The 26821-nt window shown below is 33.4% G+C and overlaps 2 protein-coding genes and 1 non-coding gene across 3 annotated transcripts; 1 reads left to right on the forward strand and 2 right to left on the reverse strand.

Moving 5' to 3' along the window:
* Positions 1-3105: 3105 nt before the first annotated feature.
* On the forward strand, positions 3106-4983 carry LOC144564192 (uncharacterized). The gene is made up of 2 exons (XM_078313740.1): positions 3106-3388; positions 4699-4983. Exons 1-2 carry the CDS (start codon positions 3188-3190, stop codon positions 4798-4800), a joined length of 303 nt encoding a protein of 100 aa, XP_078169866.1. The 5' UTR covers positions 3106-3187; the 3' UTR covers positions 4801-4983.
* A 7863-nt stretch (positions 4984-12846) lies between these two features.
* On the reverse strand, positions 12847-12929 carry TRNAL-UAA (transfer RNA leucine (anticodon UAA)). The gene has a single exon. It is a non-coding gene; the product is annotated as a tRNA-Leu (tRNA).
* An 8446-nt stretch (positions 12930-21375) lies between these two features.
* Positions 21376-26777, reverse strand: IPT2 (tRNAisopentenyltransferase 2). The gene is made up of 11 exons (XM_078313815.1): positions 26386-26777; positions 26130-26184; positions 25929-26008; positions 24911-24979; positions 24345-24426; positions 24095-24189; positions 23931-24005; positions 23134-23505; positions 22790-22865; positions 21716-21879; positions 21376-21615 (listed from the first exon to the last, which is right to left on the reverse strand). The coding sequence occupies exons 1-11, from the start codon at positions 26605-26607 to the stop codon at positions 21493-21495; spliced, it is 1413 nt and encodes a 470-aa protein (XP_078169941.1). The 5' UTR covers positions 26608-26777; the 3' UTR covers positions 21376-21492.
* Between the last annotated feature and the right edge of the window lie 44 nt (positions 26778-26821).

Raw genomic sequence — 26821 nt, forward strand, 5'->3', positions numbered from 1 at the left:
AATTTTGTTAAAAAATAAGTAAAACGGGTGTAATAAATCTGTCCAGCGGGACGGATCTAATTATCTTGTTCAAGTCTAAGTATCAATTAATTTAATGACGACGCTAATCAAATTCAGCGGAAATTGAAAAAAAACAGAAAAACCCGGACGGTACAAGCAGACCTGTCCGGAGTAAAAAAAATAAAAAACAGAAAATCCCGGACGGTATAATATAACCCATCCAGCGTTAAAAAAAAAATTGGGATGGTGTACTCAAACCCGTCCGGCAGGAAAAAATAATGCGAATGGGTTAACGCATCCCGTCCCCCAACGTTATATCCTGTTCGCTACCCTCTTCTCTCTTTTCCCTTCGCTACCTCTCCCTTTCGCTGTGCCCCCTTCACTCAGCACACGTCGGATCAGCAGCCCTCTGCTCTCCTTCTCTAGGACAGACTAAGGCAACCCGTCCGGATCCATGAATTTCGTCCCTCTGTCAGACCCGCTGTCAAACCCGCTCCTCCATCAGGTTTTTTTATATATATAATTAAAATTAATTAGTGTAAAAATATGTTAATTGATAATAATTTCAAATTTGATTTGTTATCAAACTATTGATTATTGTAAATTTTATTAATTTGTTAATTACATTTTAAGATAATTGATAATTTAGGGTTCAGAAAAATTGATTTATTGTTAGACTCATTTGATATGGTATAAATTAATTTTAATTAATTAATTTTATTTAAATTAGTTCATAGGATAGAATCGAGAGTGTTGATAGCATTATTTTAATTATTCTTGAGATTAACTATGTACTCTCAATTATTAGTTGCAATTTATTAGATATGAATAATTTATAGTATTATTTTGACAATATTTTAGTCTAAAGTTCATAGTTCATTCTTTTTAGATTTTTGGTAATGCAAGTAATTTAGGTAATGTATGTACTTATTTTCTTAATCTATTATGAAAATGAATTGAATTAATTAGATTTCATTTTATTAGTTTGCTAAGTGTATTTTGCAAGAAGTGATAAATTAGATAATTTATTCTTCTCGTATTTTTTTATTTTTTAATTAATTTATTCCTGTGAGTTTTAGAGTTCATAGGTAATTGCTTAATTTAGTAATTTATTTAATAATGTGAGTGGTTAGTAAATTTAGATTGTTATTAAATTTTTTAAAATGTTATGCATGCAAAATGTCAAGCAGTTGTGATCCGGGTGGCCCTTCACATGCTGCAGCTGCATATGATGATTTTGGTTTTGAATTGGCATGGTCGGCAAATAATTTTAGCAATTTATTATGGATGCCGCATGACCAACATAAGGTCTCACGAATCCATGATAATGTAAGTTACTCCATGAATCATATAATATATATTTTTTTATAAAATGATATAACTATTTGAATTACAATATTTTATTTTAATCAAATTGTATAACATTGATAGGATTACAGAAATATAGGAGTGGACCCTCGAGGTCTCTGGACTGGGATTGCGTACCACGACCTTTGCAAACCATTCTTGCTTAGACTCGGTTTGTATCAGGTTTCTCGAATGGATCACATAAAAATTGACCCAGCACTCCTCACTGTCCTCGTGGAGTGATGGAGACCAGAGACCCACAGTTTTCATCTTCCCGTGGGAGAGATGACAATTACGCTGCAGGATGTTTCTTGTCTTTGGGTGCTGCCAATCATGGGGTTACCGGTGACGGGTGCTTCAGACCGTACTTGGTCTATCTTAGTGGATCAATTCCTTGGAAATGGGACCGCAAATGCGGTGCTTAAAAAGAAGAAGAGATTGGGGCCAAACGACGCGGAAGAGGTTCAAACGACTTCTGGGTATGCTATAAGTTTGAAGGAGTTGCGTAATTGATTTGCTGCAATGCTAAATGCGGAAGAGGTTCAACTCGCGCTGACCGAAGTTGTTGACTAGCTAGGTGAGCCATTGCTTTCTCTCGTCTATCCCTAAACCAAGTGAGACACTTGTAATATGTGTCTTCCACCAGTGCAATGACTGGCAGTCTCCAGCTATATTTGAATACTGCATTCAACGTTTCAGATCAATTAGTAGTCATAATTCCCCAACGAGCGCCGTTGTCCATGCATTGATACACCTTCCATGGTTTAGGGATCTCACTATGATTGGTATCTTGATATTTACCGACATTATTTAAGTACACAACTGCATCTGGATTTTTCTTTCGTAATATTTCGAAGAACTCCTCAAACCTCCGTGGCTTCTTTTTTTCACAAGTATTTTAAATAGGTCACAAAGTTTTTTATTGTGTACTTTTTTCCATCCAAAAACAGTGATTTTCAATAAATCTAAAAAAATGGTAAAAAATTTCAAAAAAATATAAAATTTGGTCTCCAAACACATATTAATATGGAGAACAAGATGAACGGTTCAGATCGACCGTTAGGATTTGAAAACTCGAATATAGAGCCGTAGCACGGTAACAACCATAGACTCACTTTTACCTATATCTTAGTCTTCTCTGTTAAAGTTTACGAGTAACGAAGAATTACTGAATAAATTTATAAGTTATGTATTCTAAAAACATAACAAACAAATAAATATATTACTTTAAAGTATAAACACACAACATGCACATAATACTACAAAATATATAAAAAAATGTATTTGTCGGTCACATGATTTTTAGAAGAATATAAATTTCTAGTAAAACAAAACTTTATAAAAAATTCATATAAACCTCATCAGAAAATTTAATAATTAAATAAAATTATATAAAATATTATTTAGAAATCAATTTTGTCATAATAATAATAATACATTATATAATTAAACGTACAAAAAAATTAACATATTTAATTTTATTTAACAATTCCATAAAGTAACAGATATTTTATATCCGTATTTTTATCGGAACAGCTAGGCAGGCTAATCAAATCTTACCCACCGGCCAGGCGGCCACCACCTTAATTAATACATGGAGAAATTCGACGATAAAAGGATTTCATTAACACCCCTGATTATTTTTTTGATACAGTCCGTTGTAGTGTAATTACTACGAACCAAAGGGCCTCTTTACAAACATCCCCACCCAGTGGAACCTAGGACGGGGACGGGCGGGATGGGATATTGGCATATTGCTCCGGGGTTCTAGACTTGCTAGTTGCTTTTCTTTTTTAAAAGGTTTGAAGCTGCCAAGAGATAAATTAATACATAGAAAGAGATGGCAGGAGAAGAGAGAGGGGCTGCTATGGTGAGCACTGCTCCGCCGGTGGTAAAGGTGGGGGACGCGAAGCGGAGATGGCAAGAGAATCCAGTGGCTCCAATTCGACTGGAGGATGTGGTGCCGCCGGAAGAACGCCCTCAAGTTCCGTCAGCTTCGGTAGATGATACTCCGTCTACTTCTCGCACCAATCTCTGGCAGGTGTGTGTCGCCTATTGTTTCTTGTGTTTTCTATTGCTGGATAATTACAAACGAAATGAAATACTTGACCTTTCCAATTGTTTAAATTAATGATCCAATAGGTTAATGATAATTACTGTGACTTTGGTAAGGTTGGTTTACTTTCTTCTGTATAAACGAAGTTGTCAATGATTTTGGCTGTACTGTACGTGTTAATAATTAATTAATTATCAAAGGGGGCTTACAAATTGAGATTTTTCTGGGGTCTTTTGCAAATACCGTTTTACTCCCAGTTCAATGTATAATTTTATCTCCATTTCTCTGGTTATGCATTTTACTAATAGAAAACTGAAGTCTATAGTAATGGACTAATGTGGAACTTAATGGCAACAGTATCATGTTTAGATTGTGCTTAATTGAGGCTTAATCGGGTCAAATTGGTATCTGATTGCAAAACTGAGGATTTATTAAGGTTTATTTGGGTTGAACAAGGCCCTAATTGGATATTCTTTGAAACATTTGAATAGTTTGGCCATATGTGTATTTCCACATATTGATTGTTTCTGATAGCATTAGGTCCTACATACAGTTTTATCTCAGTATGTATTAATACGGGTTATTATGTACTGTTATTGCCCAACTCCTACCACAATACATGGTTATGACCCAAACAGGATTGTGCCTGATTTATAGTATTGTTTGTCAAACTAATTTCCAGTCAGTAAATGCCTACTTTGTTGTCTTATGAAACACACAACTGGAACCACCAAGCTTTGGAAAAGAAAAATAAAATAGACAAAATATTATAGTCCAAAATAGACGATACATTATCTACAGGTGAAAGTTGAGCACTTTTCTTCTTTTTAGTAGCGTTTGACTGATAATTAATAATTGATGATAAGTGATTAAAATCTGGACGAGGGTCTAGGAGTCTTTTTTATTAATGGAAGCAGAGTATTTGAAAAAATGAATTGCAAGTTGCACCCATATGTGGAGGTCTTTTACTAACTGAACTTTCAAGAACATTCTTTTCTGTACCTATTATACTTGGGTCTAATTGAGCCATTGTTACTTAATTGAGGTGTAATTAGCTCTAAATTGTGTTTTCCATCTATTGCTTGACTGAGGGTTTACCACAATAGTTGGTTTCAACTAAGGCTTAGTTGCTTACGGAATTAGTTTTTAACATTTTGCAGAAGCCCAATACATAATGAATTTTGTACATAGCCTTTGAACATTGATTATGACTGTTGAAGTGAGATTTGCTGATGAAGTAGAAATTATTTGTTCCTTTAAAAAGTTTTTTGTTCTGTATAAATTAATGATTGTAGGTGTATGCACTTGGGATGTTCATGGTAGCAAGGTGGATTTGGGGAAGATGGAAAGAGAGGAAGGATAGGGGCAGCACTGGTGGATCTACTGAAGATGAGTAGTTTTCGAGAAATAAAAACTGATTAGTGCATTGATGTTTTCTTTTCTCCTATTAACAATGGGATTATGTAGAGTAGTAAGAGTGGTAGTTTTTCTCAGTGTTTTTTTTTGAAAATTATGCTTATAATATCCTACTTTGGAATCTAAACTAAGCAGTACCTTGCTTCTTTATATTCTGAAAAACTTCTGCTATGTGCAAAAATTACTCCATTGCATGGAGCATTACTGATTTCATGGAGTTAAAATATGTCTGGGGTCTTCTTTTTATATGTTTCCTGATTCCATGGGAAATACGATACTAGGATGATCTGTTCCTTCAAAAAAATTATATTTGCATTTGTTGGTTGGAAAACAAGGTGATCTTGTTGAACTTGTATATATTACTGAATCTAAGAGGAGTGAAAATAGCAATTGATTGGGATGTGGATGGGGAGATGGATCCGGTACAATGCAGCTGCAGATTGAAATCTGTTCAACCCTGAGGTGACTGTATCTAGTTGTTAGTAGGCACAAACTGGTACAGATAAGTGCGCTATTCTTTTAACCTGTCTTCTTAAAAAGACCTTGCAAATCAAGTGTCTTGGTATATGGTTTGATTTTAGTCGGTAGTTGTTTGCATAGTTGTGGTAGCATGATGTTCTTTTGTATATCTGCTCGCCTGGGGAAGGGCAGTAACTTTAGTTAATTCTTGTGTTGAACATCCATTTTGGCACATCTTTTTCCTCTTCAACTCTGGTTCTGTGCTGCACCACTTGAGAGTGCTTTGTTAGAACTGGTTAGACCGTTAGAGCCTTCAGTTAAACAAAAGGAATCCAAGAGGTTTCTTTAAGCTCTCCATAAAATATTAAAAAACAAAATTATGAAAATTACAAGGTTTTTTTCAAGTCAAGCTATATTCAAAATATACTTATAAAATATATCTGCAAGAAATTTTGCAAAAACCGAAAATGTTAAAAAAGACAAAAATGATAATTTTCTTCGAAACATATAATGCAAATCACTTTGTTAAGTCTTCCCACTAATTCCGAACATAAAGTAGAGTTAAAATAACATCCGAACAGTCGGTGAAATTCTGCGATCGAGTCTTACAGCAACAGTAGTCCTTCGATTCTTTGCATACATACCTTGTGCTGCAGCAACAGGTGAAACAATTTTACTGACACTGTCATTTAAATTCACATAGGCATAGTCGATACCAGTGTTCTAAATAGTACGCTATAGTGTTTTTGGACCTTAAATATTAAGTTATGGGATCAAAGTGCGTTATTTCAGCTACGACCGTTATAGCAGTAATAGTAGTCCGCTATTTATGCTACATGCTACGCGCTATAGTGCATGCTATGCTATATAAGCTTTTATTTAAGAAAAATGTTCTTGGTCCACTGATTTTTGTTCAAAGACTGTTCACAACCTTATCTAATACCGAGTTCAACTGTCATTAACTTCCGACGGTCCCCACCTTCTAACGGACTTATTTAAACATGTCATCACGTGACACTGTACCTTCCTTTTTTTAATTTCATTTCCGAATCTTCCATTTCCGATCATATCTGCTCCGCAATTTCCTTCCTCTTTCGTCTCGAGGGAAGATTCAAGCGTGATTTTCCTTCCTCTTTTGTCTCGAGGGAAGATTCAAGAGTTCCTAGTTCATCGCAAGTTCGTTGCCATTTCATCTGATTTATCTTCTTTCCTTTCTCTTTCATCTCGAGGGAAGATTCAGGAGTTCCTAATGGCGAGTTCCTAGTTCGTCGCGAGTTCATCGCCATTTCATTTTATTTCTCTTCCTGAGGTCGTCGCCAGTTCCTTATTGTCATTTGATCGGTACTGACTTTCATTCGAACGAAATCTTATTTTTTGCTTTTTTTATATTTTTCTTCTCTCATTCATTTTTCTCTGCAATAACGATTTTTTTTTTTAGATTACTGACTCGATCTCGTTGTTTAAACATGATCACGACGTAACATTCAGGAGTCGATCTCGATCGGATAGAAGACGATGAAATTCAAATCTAATAAGTTTTTCTGTTGAATTTGTTGTTTTCATTGTATGTAGTAACGAATCTAGCATTTTAACAAAATTTTTTTTGAATTTCATTGGATTGTTATAATTTCGTTTGATTTTGTATTTTCTGTTTTTTAAAGTACATATATATATGAATTACAAGATATATGTCACATTTTACAGGATATCGCACATTGAAATGTTATGTCATAATTGGTACGTTGCTTTTTTTTGTATTTAACTTCTTTCATTCATTTTTCCTTTGCAATGACGAATTTATTTGAGATTACTGACTCGATCTTGTTTTTAATACATGATCGCAATGAAACTTTCAACCGTGGAGCGCAGTAACGATTGAATTTGTTGTAAATTCGTTTGATTTTGTATTATTCGTTTTTACAATATATATATATATATATATATATATAGAGGTAGGCTAATATACAATCGATTGTTCCTGAGGTCCCGTACAACCAAGTCATTTTCCGATTTTTAAAGTCCAAATGATCGATCCAAACCGTTCATCTTGTTCTCCATATTAATATGTGTTTGGAGACCAAATTTTACATTTTTCTGAGTTTTTTTACTATTTATTAAGCCACTTTGAAAATCGCTGATCCAACGGTGGCTTAACAAAACAGTAAAACCAGAAGCTACCGTTGGATCAGCGATTTTCAAAGTGGCTTAATAAATAGTAAACAAATTCAAAAAAATGTAAAATTTGGTCTCCAAGCACATATTAATATGGAGAACAAGATGAACGGTTTGGATCGATCATTTGGACTTTAAAAATCGGAAAATGACTTGGTTGTACGGGACCTCAGGAACAATCGATTGTATATTAGTCTACCTCTATATATATATATATATATATATATATGTATTACAAGATATATGTTAAATTTTATAGGATATGACATTGAAATGCTTTCATATTGTACCGGTAGTTTGAAAGTTTATGGATGTTTTAAAATTTTAATTATATTTTTTTTGTAAGATGTGTTATATAAGTTACAACATGTAGTTAATAATTTTACATGATTGACGCAAGTCAAATGACAGTTTTTCTGGATGTTTGGAAATGATAATTTTTTTTTGTAAGATGTGTTATATAAGTTACAGCATGTAGTTAGTAATTTTACGGGATTGGCGCAAGTCAAATGACTGTTTTCCTAGATGTTTGGAAATGATAATTTCTTTTTTGTAAGATGTGTTATATAAGTTACAGCATGTAGTTAGTAATTTTACAGGTTTGGTGCAAGTCAAATGACAATTTTTCTGGATGTTTGGAAATGATAATTTCTTTTTTTATAATATTTATTACATAAGTTACAACATTGAATTAGGAATTATACAGGATTGGCGCAAGTCAAATATATATGTTTTTATTTTTATTTTTTAGATGTTATGTATATCATTTTGTAGTATAGATGAGTTTGATGCACAGTATAGGTCACACATTTGATAGCATTGAATTAGAAATTTCACAGGATTTGCGCAAGTCAAATGACAGTTTTCCTGGATGTTTGAAAATTATAATTATAATTTTATAAGATTTGTTACATAAGTTACAGCATTGAGTTAGGAATTTCACATGATTTGCTCAAGTCAAATGACAGTTTTACAGGATATTTGTTGTTTTCTTTAAATGTTATGTATATCATTTTGTAGTATATATGGGTTTGATGTTTTGATGTACAATATAGGTGACACATTTTACAGTATATATAGGTACTTTTTTTATGCACTTTTGTATTATTTTTTATGAAATGTGTATGTTACATTTTATATTAAGTAATTTACAGTATATAAGATATACAAATACAGTGTTATGAAGACATTTTGATGTACATAATGATATATTTTCTGTTTGTCTTACATTCTATTTTATCCAAATTTTACAGGTTTGCCCCAATGGATTTTGATTTGAATGAAGATTTGGCATGTGATAATTCTATCATGAATAATGTTGCAGAAAGTAGGGTGTAGAAATTGATTTGAATGCCGAACCCGATTTTGTGGGAGATGTAGGAATTGAAGAATCAGAGATTGGGGCACTGAATTTGAATGCACCAGTAGATGGAGTTTTGGATTTAGTAGATAATGGATTAGGAGCATATGATGTATCTGAGAATTCCATAGTAAGCGCTCCTAGAATTTTTTTTTAAAAACTTGGTAGTAGATACCAAGGTTCGTGAGGGGGAATCGAACTCTCGACCTTTGGGTATAACAACTCTAGGACATTTTCCTAGCCAATTGTGCTACATCCCCTTTCTCGTAAGCGCTCCTAGACTTGGTGATAATTTTTTTTCGGTTGAAGAAGCACACAACTTCTTTAAATTTTATGGTTTCCAAAGTGGGTTTGGTGCGTGCAAGAAAATAACTTACATAAATGGTGATGCCGTGGTCGGTTGTAGATTTCAATGTGTTAAATTCAGAGGAAAGCAAGAAAAGGTTAAAGAGGGTGAACGTTTTTCAGAGAGGCGGAGGCTTTCTGAGAATTCAAACTGCAAGGTGTTTATGACAGTAAGATATTATGAACTGACTGGATCATGGCGAGTCCTCAGATGCACAAGACGCAAGAGATGTGGTTTCTCTCTTGGTGTTGTACCCGTTTACAATAATTTTATTCCCAAACACTGTTGGGAGTGACCCGTTATAATTTTTCAGGTACGCAAAATCTCTTTGTAATTATTATATGGAAGTTTCTTAATATAATATATAGTATTAACTAAAATAAGTTATCCACTTTGTGAATCAGGTACGCATAGCGTATTGAAAATTTTTGTGAATACAATTGGGCCTCAGCTGTTTTTAATTGGATGCAACCACACATTGCTAATTGTGCCCTATAGTGCAAGATGAAAGATGATAAAGACCGTGAGTTTTCTGAGGAGGAAATAGCAAGCCAGTTGGAGGGTATAATAGGGGACGAGGAAGAGATAAAGGAAACTGGCTATATTCAAGGCTGTGCTCTAGCTCTCATTGTAAGTATTTTTTGAAATATTTGATCAATAATTTTATAGTATTCATAGGGGTTTTATATCGGCAAGTTTTTTGCTACATTAGTTATATTTATTATTTTTTTGTTCTTACTGTTGTTTATGACAATGCATATACCTTCCTTATAGCTTTGAGAAATTATTTGTTTAATTTATGTATTGTTTTATTTTTTATTTTTTTAGGTCTGGTTCTATGAATAGACTTCGTTTGAAAGAATGAGAAGTTGCACTGGACAGATTCCTCGTTACTTGGACTCTTTGGTGGTAGCAAATGTGCATGAAAAAGATGTTGAGTATACCAAGTTCGAGAAAATTTTGAGGGAGAAAGGTTTCATCGCTGCAAATTACTTGGAGTTTGTTATTGATCTGAACAAGTTGCAGACTCTCTATAACACTTCAAAATTTGAGATGTTGGTTAAATATACTCCTATTTTGATGAAATTTGGTGTTGTTCCATGCCCTGTCTTGAGAGAGAGAATCAGAGATGTAAGTGCGAAACTTACATGATTCTAGAGAAGCCTTCTTCTATGCAATCAACTTCCTCGCAGAGTGCTCTTTCTCTAATAAATCACTATCCTCTATTATCTTCTGCATTACATCAGGTTCAATCTCCTCAAATTCGGGAAAACTCGACCCCACATACACTTGTTTCGCACTTACATATTCGATTCTCTCTTTCAAGACAGGGCATGGAACAACACCAAATTTCATGAAAACAGGAGTATATTTAACCAACATCTCAAATTTTGAGGTGTTATAGAGAGTCTGCAACTTGTTCAGATCAACAACAAACTCCAAATAATTTGCAGTGATGAAAACTTTCTCCCTCAAAGGTTTCTCGAACTTTGTATACTCAACATCTTTTTCATGCACATTTTCTACCACCAAAGAGTCCAAGTAACGAGGAATCTGTCCAGTGCAACTTCTCATTCTTTCAAACGAAGTCTGTGCTATGTTTGTTCAATTAAGGAAGAAAATTGCCCTAAACAAATTCCAGGTTCAATGGATTGTGCTGTATTTCTTCTTCGTTATGTGTACAACATCATAACAGAGACTCCTATGAACTTCACCCAGGTAATATCTTATAATTTGTAATTTTATGATGTTATTCGTACTTGTATTTATATTAAATTATCTCAGCTAGATAACAACTCCAATTTATAACCTTGTTTTGTTTTTTTCTTGTAGGATGATATTAGCAAAGAACATATTGTTTTAGTTATGGGGCTACTAACTCATCCGAACAATACGAAACAAAGGGTGATGAAGTGAAACTTTGCATAAGTTATATGGTTTTGAACAGATAGGATCATGTTGTTATTTTTTGGTGAACAAATGTTGTTGCTTGTGAATAGTTAATCTGGTTGGTGAACAAGATTGTTGGTATATGTTTTGGCGAACAGTGTGGTTGTGAATGGTTTATATAGTGTTGTTTAAGAATTTGCTTATGATATATTTTTACTCGTATATGTTGAATATTGCTATGTTTTATGTGTGTTTTATTGGTTTCATATTCTAATTTTGCAGTATTGAATTTGTAGTGACATTTATTTCATTGTTTACAACTTTTAATTTTGCATTATTGAAATTTGCAGTGAACATATGTCTATTTGACTGTTTACATCTTCTAATTTTGCAGTGTTGAAATTTATAGTGACATATGATTATTTTACTATTTACAACTTCTAATTTTGCAGTATTGAAATTTACAGTGTACATTTGAAGGAAAAAAATTGGAAAAAATTATTTTTGAATATTTTTGAGGTTTATTTTGAAAAAAATGCCTGTTGTAGATGTTGTTCGGGTTTGGAATGTTCTAGAAGTTTTTGTGGAATGTTCTAGAAATTTTTGTAAAATTGCCATTAACCGCAAATAACTGCTGTTAACCGTTAGTAAGAAAGTACATTTAGTTTGCCAAGTGGTCCTGCATGAAGTACAGTTAGTTGGCCAAGATGCAAACTATTAATAAAAGTTTCTGGATGTTTGAAATTTTTGATTAGGTTTTTTATAAGATTTATTTTATAAGTTACAGCATTGAATTATTAAATTTACAGGATTGGCGCAGGTCAAATAACAGTTTTTCTGTGAATAAATGGTGGATAAATGTCTATGGACAATTAGACGCTTCCTTTATTTAAAGATCCAAACTGAAATTTTTTATGGATAATTTTTTTTCAAGTTCCGAATTGCTTTTGCTTTTAAATAGAAAAAGATAGACAGTTTATATCATGATACTTAGTTTTTTTTAATAGAAAAAGATATATAGTTTATGTCATGATGCTTAGGTTATTTTGAATGGAAAAAAGATAGATAATTTATAATATTATTAGAGATATTTTGAATAGCAATTTGGACTTTATACTGGTTCAATATGAATATTCTAATTTCTTAATCAATTTTGTGTTACTTATTACTCTATATGACTTTAGATAATGTTGATAATTAGTAGAAATATAAAAACATAATTTTTTAAACAAAAAATGCTATGTATGATAGTTTTTGCTATAACTATGCTATTCGCGATAGCTTTTTTTTAGCCTTTCCTCGATGACGCGATAATTGCTATTTAGAACCTTAATTTTTATTATTATAAAATAAAAAAATTGAGCCATAATGGAAACAAGAAATATGAAGACATTTGAACCTCATCAGTACAGTACTGTTTTTATTTTATTAACTGTCTGTCTTTGCTCTCATAAGCATGTTCAGCTTCATCATTTAATTGGTAATTAATTATAAGTTCTTCCCAGAATATCTGAAATGAATTATGAAAACTTATGTTATTATATATTTTCATATCTATCGAGTTTTATCCACATCGGTGTATTTTTACAAGCTCTTAATACTAATTAATACTAATTAAAACAATATTAAAATGTCACAATTTTTTATCTATATGTAGAGAAAACAATATGGATCATATCTAACATTTAAATTATCTTAGTTCAAAAAATAAATACATTTGAACCTGAGTTTTCCGGAAAATATTTGCTGTCAACGGAAGAAAAAGAACATCACGGCATGATGACGTAGAGGAAATAAAAATGCTGGCTATGGGGTTCGAACCCATGCGTACTTATGTACAGAAGATCTTAAGTCTTCCCCCTTAACCACTCGGGCAAACCAGCATTTACGTCTAATATCTCAAGTAAAGCTATTAAAATTATATAAGGTCCTCAATTATTTCAAGCTCGAGTACAAGTTTCTCAATTATATTTCTGTTATCAATTACTTCCAGTGTTATTATTGTTGCATTTCAATTTATTTATTTTTCCCATTTTTTATCCAGTTGGCAGAAAATATGTTATAGTTGAAGTAGATATATACCAATTACTGACATTCATACCAAGCTAAGTTCTCTATATATGGACCAGATAAATAATAGCATTCTGGATTTTTTCTTTCTTTTTCCAATTATTTTGTGATCAGGTATGCAGCCTGATTCGTATGTAATTAATATTCTGCACGGGCAAGGGGGATGTGAGGCCTGAGTACCATAACAAATTAGCCTGATCGAGTACCTAAGTTTGTATAATAATTAAAACAAAATCTTACTAATAGAAGAAGCAAAGCAACCCTATATCTCTAAAGATTCTCTAAAAATTCACTAAATCATTTTCATTACTCTTGATTTTTCTAAATTTTCTTCGAATCCTTCATTTACTAAATTTTCTTTTAATAGTGATATATCTGCGTTCCAAGGAAACAAAGATTCATTTATCTAGACTAGGATAAATGATCCTACGTAGATTCGGTGTATCTAAATTTGACGTAAATGTTGTAAGATATTATTTGTATACTAATTAAAAAATCTTACTAAATCCTTTTTTTTTATTAATCTCGATTTACTAAATTCAATGTGCATCAGAAGATGTGCGTCCATTTTCAGTATTGTGCTCTCCATAGCCTCTAATTAACTCTATTTTCCAAATCTCCTTTTTTTCTGTTCGTCTTTCCCACAACAGAAAATCTTTTGCTGTTAAATTATAATTTACAATGAAAAAAAAAAAACTCAAATTACACTAACCTCTTTTCCAACTATATACAATGTTGTCAACCTGGGTCTAATTGAACTGAACCAGCTCCAAAAACCCTAAGTTGTGAAATTGTGAAATGTTTAGATGCCGAATTGGATTTATGAAATGATTAGAGTTCATAATTAATGTGTATGGTTTATGATATGGAATTGGATTTATGAAAGGTTTGAATTTAGTATTTATGGGTTTAAATTGTGGTTTGTGGTATAGACCGATTGACGTCGAAATGGATTAAGCTCCATTGGGCATCGAAAAGGCCAAGGAAGAAATGATAAACTCGAAATGGAGAGGATGAAACAGCTCAGTATCCTCAATCTCTCACGCAATGTCAACAGTGCTTTGAAGAAGAAGATTGATTCAACCTCTTTGTCTTCTAGGTATATTTTCACCATCAATTAGATGTGAAATGTGAAATGTTGGATTTAGGTCCTGACTCAACTTCATGTAATAACACAAGAATGGTGTTTGGAATACAATGGTGGTTGTGTAATTCAATTGCATATATATATAGAGGAGGGATCAAGTTACAACAATTATTTTTTACATTTTTAAAGTCTAAATCGTCGATCCAAACCAATAGATGTGATCTCTACAATAAAATATGCTTGGAGAACAAATTTTACATTTTTTGGAATTTTTTTACTATTTATTAAGATGGGTTATGTAAATATTGTTATATTGTGTGTTCTTTTGTGAATGAATATGTTCTGTTGTTTATATTGTGTTGTCTATTGTTTATGTTGTTTAAATTAGTTGTATGATATTTTGTTTAATGTTAATGAATGTCGAATGATAATATATGGCTGGCAAAAATATGAGGGCTAGCTCCAATACAAGCAGAGCTATGCTAAAAAAATTATGCTAAAACTAACTGTTTTTAACTATTGGTGTTGGGCATCTACATTGATTGTTTTTTAACAGTCAGTATTTGAGACTTATACTGACTGTTTTTTAACCATCGGTATTGGATACCTACACTGACTGTTATTTAACCGTCTGTGTTGAAGACCTACACTGGTTGTTTTTAATCCATCAGTGTTGTCGACCTATATTTATGGCGCCATCATTGACGTCTCTATAACAATTGGTATAGGGATATTTGAACAGGTGGTGAAGGAGTTTTTTTGTACTAGCTAGTGGCAGCTGCCACAAGTTTCTCTCATCCATGTTCTCCAATAATTAATCCAAATTTCAAAATTTAGACCGCACCGTAAACATTCCGTTCAAAATCATCTAGTGAGAGTAAATCTTTTATTATTTTGTGTACATTTTACAAGAATAATGATTATCATTTCAAACTTTTCGTCTCAATAATTGTAAACCTTTCAGTTCTAATTTTGACATGCATAATTACATGTGGATTGTTCTAGTTCTTCGGTCACTTCAATATTTTGAATTTAATATTTTAATTAATTGACCGATGAACAAATTTTGCTGGAGATATGATACACACATTAGTACATTACAACAAAAAGGAACCAAAACAATATATCCTAAATTTTATTATAATATTATAAAAGAGAATATCTTACAACAAATTTTGAACCAATGAGTAACAACTTAAGAGTTACGTACATCCAAATTTACCTAAAAGAAAGTCTGAAAAACATGGTATGCTGTATGCAGCATATACATCCAATATAAGGACTCACCAAATCTAGCTGACTAACCCATATGAAAGCCAAGGTACTGAACCCATACCAATTAAAAACCAGTACCAAGTGCTTCTGGTACAGAGTGCTTCCAGTCTGTATTAATTTGTCTCGAGAAAGAAGGATTTGTGAATCTACATTTGCTGCCACAAGTGCTTCCATGGGGTCCATGCTGCAGTTCACGAGGCGATCTCGAAATTCTGGATACCGCATGTCAATTGCTCAACATTAAAAGACATGCACTACATACCTCATATGGTTTAAGTCTTGGATCAGCAGTACCTAAACAGCATATTTCTCAAAGCATTAGCCAAACTCACAAACACACTTGTGCCCCTGTCATGACAAATTCTCTCAAAAAAGGCTGACTTGGTACCAAGAGATTGCGAAATGGGGAAGGATGTATTAATTGCCTTAAGTTTTTTGTTCAGAGACGGTGTTTACATCTCTGCTCAAATGTGGATGGTACAGAGGCACTACATTGCAGAGTTTGAAGAGGCTTTGCGTGTGTCCTGTACTAGATATAGTAAGTTTTCTTTACCTGGAATACATTTGAAATGTAATATTCAAGTTTATAATACACAATATGCAATGTAATATTCAAGTTAAAACAATATTATATGACATTAGTGCATTACTAAATGATACTTAATTTAACACAAGGACTCCACAAGAGGTTGATAAAAAAAAGGTATTATTTTCATGATAAATGCGATATCGAATAGAGAAAAGAATGCAGCATTCCTCAATCGATGATTGCGATTATGCAACTATTTTTTTTTATTACAAATAATCACCTAATTTATCATTCCAAAGTTTGTTTTTTGGGTATCACATTTTTTTTTTGAGATCACATTTGGGTATCACATTAAATGGCAGCAAGACTGCTACGTACGCTGAAGTATCACAAATCAATTTTCTGGAAAAATGAAAATACTGAAGTGCAAGAAAATATCTAACAATTACAAGAAACAATAATAGAAACTAAAGGTGTTTTTTTCTCTTACATACCTCGGCAGAGAAGATAATGAATTAGCCAAAACTTCCATCAAATTAATTCACGAGACAAATATTAGCATAAAATTAATCTCTCTAAATCTGAAAAATTATAAAGCTCTAAACTGACATATATATTTATCTCTAAAAAATTATAAAGCTCTCTTAGCAAGGATTTTTTTTTTTTTTTTTTCTATTCCCCAACGATAAGCCGGCACTAGATTTTCAATATTAGGTCATGAGCACGCACCTCAAGAGTATAAATAAGAAACAAAATTATATCCTAGCCGTTGGATTAAATCAAAAGATAAGTATCCAGACCCACATATATACTAATCACTTTCTATATTAATGATGATTTTGAAGCCCATGGTTTTGAAAAATAAATTAGGAAACAATAACTCCTGATTTCAACCGTACATTCATGCATCTACCGTGCAGTAATGATAATGATAAGGCACTTGTTAATTGATTAAATTAATCCAATTATATATAGTGTTTTTACTACAAAAGCAAACTAGCTCCATTTTCAATTCAATTTCTATAAATTTTTGACGAAGATCGGAGTTTGGTCAAGTGAATCTAAACCGTCCGCAGATCAGACAGTTTAGATTCACTTTTGAATAAAACTTTGTCCAAAGCCATTGGATAAAAACCCCACATGAGTTTGGTTTGGACTTGGTCGAGCTATGAAGGAGAAAAAAATAATTACAAGGGAAAGCATTCAAAGCACTGTAATTGGGCCCCTCGTTTAATTCTCTGTCCATGACCGTTGTAAGGAAGCTGTTGCTGTCAAGTGGGCCATGTATGATCAGAAACGGAGGGCACGGCACTGAAGTAATAGGAGACGAACTGACGAAGCCACACATGCTGTTGAAAAGATCTGTTGGATCATATCAGAGCGATTGTTGACGTGGATGCTGATATGGCGCACGTATTAGAATCATTATAGAGAGATTTAATTTATAGAGAATCATTATCCTCTATATTATATATGCTAGCTGTAGGTAAACAAAATAAGTTAACCTTTGTGCAACTTCTGATCATGTGGCGCGCGGCAAGGAGGGAACTCAACAGAAAGCAAGGTTGTTATGAAGAATTACAAACAAAAATATTGTGGGAAGAAAAATTACTAAAACTTGATCCAAAAAATAGTGCATGAACATAAATCAAAGAATTGCAAGGAAAAACATACAAATATAAGGTTGTTAGGGGATTGATTGCTTACTGGTTAGGAGATAACAAATCAGCCAAAATTTCCATGCACGTGATCTTAGTGCTCCTCTAACCTAACAAGATGTAGAAACAACCTTCTCTTAACATGGAATATATATAAATTGGATATCAACAATAAGGTTAGGTTAGAATAGTATACAAATCAGAAAGGCCAGTAAGGTCCGGTATATATAGTTGATATAGTTTTAATTAATCCTACTTGTTGGAGCATAGTAATAAAAAAGTACAACATATTCAAATCCATAATAATTAAGTTGGATATATGGTTTTCAAATCCATAGTTTCAATTCAAAAACCGTGATTTACTGGGATAAAATATCCAAGGTACAATAGAAACTATAACTGCATAATAGTGCAGTTATATTTGACGGTATAAAAAGTAAACATACTTCTAAACCTAATTGTTGGATCATAGCAATTTAATGGTTTCATGCCCATGGTTTCGATTTGACAGTCGCAGTTTTACAAAACAATTAAATAAAAATAATAGAATAAAACAAGGTAGTACAAGAATATATACCTGAATAACATACCACAAGCTAATATAAATTATTAAAATATACCTAAGTCTATGCGCTGGATCATAAGCAATAGAACTTATTAACTTTAAGTTGATGGTATTCAAAGCCCATAATTTTAATTTGATTTTACAAAACTACAAAAATAAAAGCCCTATTGTAACTTGGGGAAATTTCATGTATACCCCTCAAAAACTTCAAAATTAATTATCCCCCACTCTAAATTTTGAAATTACATATTCTCCCTCTAAACTTCAAAACCTCACATATTTACTCATTTTATTGTCTTTTATATTAAAACACATTCTAAATTTATAAAATACATATTTTACCCTTTTATTAAAAGCATAAAACACTCATTTGACTCCAATTTGAATCTAAAGGTTCATCTACCGTCCAAATTTCTTTGAAATCAGTGCAAGCTAGATCAACACAAATCTTGAAGCGAACAAACACAAAAATTGAAGCAATGTGCACATATCTTAATGCGATGCACACAGATCAAAATTGCTTTGAGATTCGTGCAGGCTAGATTAGAACAAATCTTGAAGCCAACTCACAATAATCTTATTGTGGTGTGCACGGATCGAACGGTAGAAAAACCCTTCAAATTCAAATTTGAGTTCGATGGAGCGTTTTATACTTTTAATGAAGGGTAAAATAGGTATTTAATAAATTTAGAATGAGTTTTAATATAAAAGACAATGAAATGGATAAATATGTTAGGTTTTGAAGTTTAGAGAGAGGAATACGTAATTTCAAAATTTAGATGGGGAAATACTTGAAGTTTTTGAGGGGCATACGTGAGATTCTCCCAAACTTTGTTTATGGCAAGGATTGCAGGTCTGATGACCCAGTGTGAGTGTAATGTTTGACTATTTTATTCAGTGCTCATACTGTAAACATTTGCATTTTGTGATGTACAAATAGAAATGAGAGGTTTAATTTGTGCTTAAATTGCGAGTCTGACATACCTGAGGATGAATTAGAGGCAGATTCACCTGCTCATGGGTTTATGCCTCCTTTTCCTCTGGAGAGATATGAAGCTGTTTGATTTGAGAAACATGAATATCTCTTTATTGTTAAAGTGGTGGTGGAAATATAAAGATCCATCATATTCTAACAAATGGAAATTACTTATATCTTATATGTATTCTGGGCCTATTACTACTTTGTCACCTTTTTGGAAAGCTATCATGAAACTTACTTCATTGGGTGAATGTAGTGTTAAATATATACCTGGTATTCACTCTTCTGTGCAATTCTGGGAAGACATCTGGTTGGGTGAATGTGCCCTCTCTTCCAGATACCCTCAGGTTTATAATTCTTGTAGTAATAAAGACATCTTATTGTCTAAAGTCATTGCTACCCAAGGGGAAGGGGTTCAATTCACTGATATTCTCACCGGGGTTTCTTGGCTAGAGTGGAATGAGCTACTCTCCACCCTTAGCCACCTTTCATTTACTCATGAAATGGATAAACTTGCATGGAGATGGGACTCTACAGGCAGTTTCTCTGTCAAATCCATCTACCATTTGCTTAATTACAGGGGAGTTCTTACTAGGCAGCCTCTCCTTTTTTGGTCTTTACCAATTCCACATAAAATTAGAATTTTTATATGGCTTACCTTTTGAAATAGAATTTTGACCAAAACTAATCTTCGGAAAAAAGGGTGGGAAGGGTCTGTACAATGCTTATTTTGCTCACATGATGAATCAGTGAATCACCTTTTCTTACATTGTAGATTAGTACAACAAATTTGGTATTGGCTGGGGTGTAATCAACAGTTTTATAACCAATGGCACAATATGACTGATGTTTTTGAATTTGCCCTTTCCCTTCCTCCTCAGCAACGACAAGCTTTCTTACTTGTTTTCTGTGCAGCATGCTGGACCCTTTGGAAGCATCGAAATGAAGTTATTTTTCAACAAATCAGCATTAAAAGTGCTCGATCTTTGATTTATCTGACTATCTCTTTGGTGCTTTATTGGATAGGTAACAAGAAGATTAAGTAACAACTTCGAGATGACACTCAGCATTGGCTGCCTTCACAGGATACCAGGGATGCTATCCCTCTCCGGGTTATTTGGCCAGGTGAAGAAGACAGTGTATCTTACCACCCAGATGATACCACCTCGCTGGAGAGTTCTTGATGCTTATTAGAATCATTCGCTGGCACTAGGGGTGTCAATGGTACCTTTTTAGCCGTTTACCCGACCCGTATCGTATTCGATAAGGCGGGTATGGGTAAGATTTTTTTTTCGTTAGCTTATTGGGTATGGGTATGGATAAGAATTTTTTTTCGTTAAATAAATGGGTAAGGGTATGGGTAATGACTATTTCGTACCCGTTACCCTATAGGGTAATTATAAAATTCAAATATATATTCAATTCAATTTCCAACTCACTTAAATGTATATTTAATTCAATTTCTAATCCACTTAAATGTATATTTGTGTTTTTAAATTTTTATTCTTTATAAAAAATAATTTAGTTGAAATTAATTGCACATTTTTTTTTATTTTTTTTATTAGAAATGCAATTATATATGTGTTAAAATGAATGAGTTTTTGATGTTTAATTTGTAAAATATAATAAACTAATTATTATACTAGTATTATTCGTTATTCACCTGTTACCGTTTCGTTACCCGATAATATTAACGGATAAGGGTAAGGTAGGGTAAGATCAATTTTTAATGGATATGGATAAGATCAATTTTAATGGGTATGGGTATGAAAATGTCTCCGCCCGACCCGTACCGTACCCATTGACACCCCTAGCTGGCACTGACCTTTAGTTCATACTATATGGACTTTGATTTTTTTGCTATATAGTCCTTGCTGAATCTAGTTGATCGCTATATTTTGTGTTGTTGATAGCTTGTGATGTTTGTCTAGTTTTATGGTGATCCGCATTTATGTTTTTGGTAGTTTGTAGTCCTGGCATTGATCTTGAGATTGAGCATATGGAGCTCATCTCATCTCTTTTGTATCTAAACTTGTTTCGTTTTAATCAAATGGAACTGGGCCTCGGCCTTTTTAACCAAAAAAAAAAAAAAGATATGAAGCTGTTTATAATATAGAATTGGATTTCGAGATGTCATTGTACATAAGATAAAAAAAACGCCTGTTGTTTTATTGAATTACGATAATTTCCTCTTTCCAGTAAAAGAAGAGCTAAATAAATTAGCAAAGAAAATTGAATCGCTATAACTGAAGAAACGAAATAGAAAGAACACCAACAGAACATTCAGTACAAAACTCCAGTACTAATATTCCTTTTCTTGAATGAGGCAACTCTTTTCCTATGAGCTCTACCTTGCTTGTGTTGCTCCCACTCATGTGTCCCTCGCAATACCCGGTTTCCGCATGCCTATTCCATTTTGTTGTACACAAAAAATGCAAACTTGAGAATTACTAAAATTTAAGGATTTTTTGCAGAATGTTTTGCTTTCAACAAACATATTTCTAACCTCACACATGAACTGGGTCCACAAGTCCCTCGAGACACCATTATGCGACTTTTCAGTGCATGGTGTGCAGTCACTTCTGATTGCACCATCCTTCGATAAAAACGTGGAGATGACAGCAACAGATGGCTCTATTACACATCTTTTCCATACCTCTTCTTCTCTACCTAACCAATATTTAATTATATGCAATCTCTCCTTAATTTCTCATCATATTCTTGAACTACTAATTAAATAGTATTAGTATGGTATATGAAAATGTAGCCTCCAATATATCCCAAATCAGTCTCAGTTAACCTCCATATTGCAATTAACATCTCAGTTATCCCTAACAATTTACTATAAACCTCAAATAAACCACAATAAAGTCTCATACTGTCTCAAGCAACTCTCTTGACATAATTTGAAATTTACATGCCTGAAATTTGCACAAGTTAATTAGTCTTCGGGAGAGATCACATGACAATAAATTACCTTGACAATCATGAAATATAAAGTGATGCCTCCCAATTACTCTTTGTCGAGCTATTCAGTCCCGTCTAGTGTAGTATTTCTTTTAAGTTTTGATTCAATTTATTTTGGAAGGCTCTCTTATGTAACATAGTCGCGACTAGCATTTTTCTTGATTGTGATTTACTTGGATTTATGGTAAGTCTTAGGTAAATTCTATTTTATAGGCTAGAAAGGGTCAGGTGTAACTCATATTTTGTGTAATAGACAATTGTAAAAAGCCTTGGAGGCACACAATCCCCTTCTTTCTTTCCATTTCACCCTCTTATGATTCATATTGCTCTCTCACCTCTTATAAGTTTTTTTTGTTGCATCATCTCAATTGCACCATCAAACCTCCACTGGACCCATTCTACTTAACCCTCCAATGTGCCATTGGACCTAGATCAATTAACCTTGCATTGGTTTTCTATCTCAATTAAATTCCAATAAACCTAAATTATGCAACTAGCCTCCACTTATGAGCAATTTTGCAGCTATAGAGTCACTAAAAAGATAAAGTAATTTACAAGGGGCAAAAAAGGAGGTATTAATATAATTTGTCAAGTCCAGAAAGGAAGGACATACAAAGGAATGCTTCGGTAGCGTCAATATGGTGCAAATCCCACCCAAAGTCTTCCCTTAAATGGGCTAGTCGTCTTCTCTATAAAAGAAAAAGGAGACTTCACGTATTATGGTATTAGTAATAAAACGACAATATCAAACAAACAGGAGATAAATAGCAAAAGATTCAATATCTAACTGCTCAGTTACTAGCAAGACACGGGAGGAACTTTTTCTATCTTCTTCCTGTCAGTGGGGAAGTACAGCAAGATTAAATTAATTACTTGATTCTGGCAAAACCTAACAGAAGTTCAATGAGAAACATGAATTAAATAAAAAATGTAGGGCCAGGTCAAAGATATTATTACCTGACGCCGAACAAGCCTACGTGTATTATTTTTGAACTTATCCACACATTCTTTCAACAAATCTTTCATCTCCTCGTCACCACTCCGCATTACAACATCCCAACTACTATTGATATTATTGTGATTTTCAAAAGTATTCCCTCCATATTTCTTAAAGAACTCTTCAAATTCTCGAACACCAATTGCTTGAAGCAATCCCTTGGTATACACAGCATTTGTAGTTGAATTGTAAATATCCACAACCTCATCTAACATACCTGAATGCATCATTACATCAACCCTTTCATTTATGTACTTATCTAGGACTTCTAATGAAGCATCTATCCAGAGAAAACAACACTGGTATCTGAAATTACCATCTCGCCCCCATCTCTGCCATGCCACAATAATTTGTACCATCAGTTCAGTGAAGAGCCATGAAAAGCATGCCTCTCCAGCAAAGTACCTTAACATATACAAATACTGTTAAGGTATTGGTGTTTTCTAACGCATGCTCCATATTTTAACTTTGTGAGTTTACAGTTTTTTTATGACAATATATCCCACAAATTTATTCTCTTGTTACTAAAAATGCAAATAAGCTCTCTTTCCCTAAAAATGAATCTATCTTTGAATACAAATTGCATGCACATAAGTAAAGAGTTAATTACAAACTCAACAGAGACTTTCCAAAAAAAAACAAAGCTTTAGGTGGGTCTGTATGTAAATTGGTAATTTATTTGTGTAAATTGGAAGTTTGAAGTGGCCTTTACGTAAAACTGTTGAATATCCCAGAAAAAGAAAAAGAAAAATCTAACCTGAGAAGTACCTCCTTGGAAAAGTTTACTGGGGAGCACACCAGTGCTTGAATACAAGCTTAGGTATCGCCGTATCTATACCGAAATAAAATAAAGAAGTTATAAAATAATAGATACATACATAGATCGATCGATTAATCGGGAAAGAGACAGAGATAGGTTACTTTTCTATGATCATTAGGGTGAATACGGTTTGCAGCAACTGGGTCAATTTCTCTGAGACAGTCATATCCTCCATCTGGCTCGACGTCCCCAAGATCTAGAGCAATGATGACACAGAAACAGGTAATTTAACTAAACAAGGTGCCCATAATGATAAATGACCAAATGCTCACACAGTAGTTTTTGACACAGCTTTATTGCATATTATTTCTAAAAATGCCAACAATTATAGTTCAGTCAAGACTGAGGTACCTCTTTCACCAGGAGTAGAAGTGTCTGAGAACTCCAACAAGGTTTCATGCATGTCATCAAATAGAAATGGGCTTAGCAGAGCCTAAGACATCATAAAGTATAACTATACCATGTTATAATGCACATAAACAATGAATGTACATATTGCAAATCAACCACTATTTTAAATCTTTAAAAATAACATAACCAACATTTTGGAAATTGTAAGATGATTCACATATTTAGCAAACAGCTGAACTTGCTCTGTAGTAGTGGTTACAAAAAATATATTCATTTTTTGGCACTCTACAGCTGTTGTCTGAATCAGAGCATCAACTTGTGTTCAAGATTGACTGGACAAAGCACAAATTGATTATTGGACCATTTCAAATGGTTTCATAGAGCATTTATTTATTACTGTTGCAGTTGGCTGTACTAGGACAATCAAGGGTAAATTAATCATTTTCCAGTGCAGAGGAACTTTTTCCTTTTTGTTTTTCTTTCCAATAATAAGAGACCTTGGTTGTGCATTTTTGATGAGCGCAACAAGAAAATACAAACAGCAGTTGTGGGTATAAAATTATAACCTGGATGTAGTAGTTTGTGCCTCCTACAATAACTGGAAGACTGTCCCGAGACAATATATCGTCTATTATCTGGCATATCATTTAAATGGAAGTTAGATAGAACATAAGAGTAAGGCTTAGGTGCTATAAATAACATAAGGCCTTCCATGCTACGGCTTCAAAAACCTATTGTATAAGCTTCAAACTTCAATCTAAGTAACTCAGTAAATTGGTTATATAATGAACTTGTAGAATACCAATTTTTACTAGTTTTTATGATTTATGAAAGATGGCAAAAAATGACTTAAAAATATTAAAAAAATTACCAATATTTTCGGTCATTTTTTGCCATCTTTCATAAATCATAAAAAATAGTAAAAAAAAATCCAAAATAGTAAAAGTTAGTATTTAACAAGTTCATTATATAATTAATTTACTGAGCTACTTAGATCAAAGTTTGAAGTTTATAAAATAGATTTTTGAGACCGTAGCACAAAAGGACTTATGCTATCCATAGAACCTAAGCCTTACTCAGAACATAATATTATTAATAAAAAATGTTACATATTACAGAACACATACTGGTACCGTGAATTATAATCCCCAGATATTTGTACCATCTGTCAGGTTGCACTTGCGTATTCCATTGGAAATATTCTGTTCTCATTTTCTTCTTTTATTTTTATTAATTAAACAACTGGGGATAAACAGGGTTTATGGCTGTTAGATTAGAAAATTTTCATAACTCGAAGCTAATGTGAAGCAAAATCAAGACAATTTGAAGTTTCATTGCAAAATTGATGCATCATAGAGTTTTTATTTCACAACTTATGGGTTCTTTGAGCCTTGACTGGGGTTAATTTAGCTGAAACTTTCACAATTGGGGTCGTGCATAGCTTACCAAGCCGTTAATATTTCAGATGGTATGAAACTATTTATGCCTGCCTAAGGTTACATGCACCTAAAATGGTAGCTACTACTCTAATAATTTACAAATTTAAAGAGGATTATGGTTCAAGGTGCTAGAATTAGGCCTTACCGGAATGGCAAAATCACGGAAGTGCTTCGAAGTGAACTCCATGGATGCATCGACCGTTCCTAATAGATGATGCGGGATATCTGCAACAAACTTACTGAAAAATTACTAAGCTACAGACAAACAAATAGATAGATGCCACACTCACGCATGCGATTATGAACACAGAAAGAGAGAGAGAGAGAGAGAGAGAGAGAGAGAGACCTTTGCGTTCCGGAAGGGGTACTTTGTTTGTAAGCATATCGAGTCCACAATAAACCTACAGAGAATGATAAAAAGTTCAAAAATTTACGAATATTAAAAAAGTTGGCACTTTTCATACACATAGAGAGGTCCAAACCTTTTCAATTGGCATCCTTTTTAGTGAGGTAACAATTGGTTATGAGACGACACATCTGTGTCAAACTTTTATTTCCTTCAACCTTAATTTTATCTCTGTAAATAGGAGGGACGAACAAACCTGCATGGAATCGGCGTTAACGACCTCCACACCGGAGAAGTACGAAGCAAGGTCGATAGAAAGCTTCGACTTGCCCGCTCCAGTTGCTCCCATTATCACCACCACCTTCTTTTTCTTCTCATCCTTTCCATCCCCGTCAAAATTAGGGTTAAGGTTTAAGCAAGTCTCTGCAGTAGATTGAGAAGCTGATGCAGAGAAGCCGGCGACCTGGGCTTCGGCCATATTCCCGGCGGTGGCGGTGGCGCTGCCGTAAATTGCTTGTGGAGTGTGGACTACGAATTTATGGTCCGACCTGTTATGGATTTTGGAAATCTATACCGTCTACACGAATATTGACGCAAATCGGACAGTTTAGAACGAATTTAGATAAATTTTGTCCGAAGACATTTGGGCCGAAATTAAAGCATTGGGCCGCAATTAAAGCTGCGAATTGTTC

Source organism: Carex rostrata, chromosome 13 (assembly GCF_964058835.1).
Source record: "Carex rostrata chromosome 13, lpCarRost1.2, whole genome shotgun sequence".
Taxonomy (NCBI): Eukaryota; Viridiplantae; Streptophyta; class Magnoliopsida; order Poales; family Cyperaceae; genus Carex; species Carex rostrata.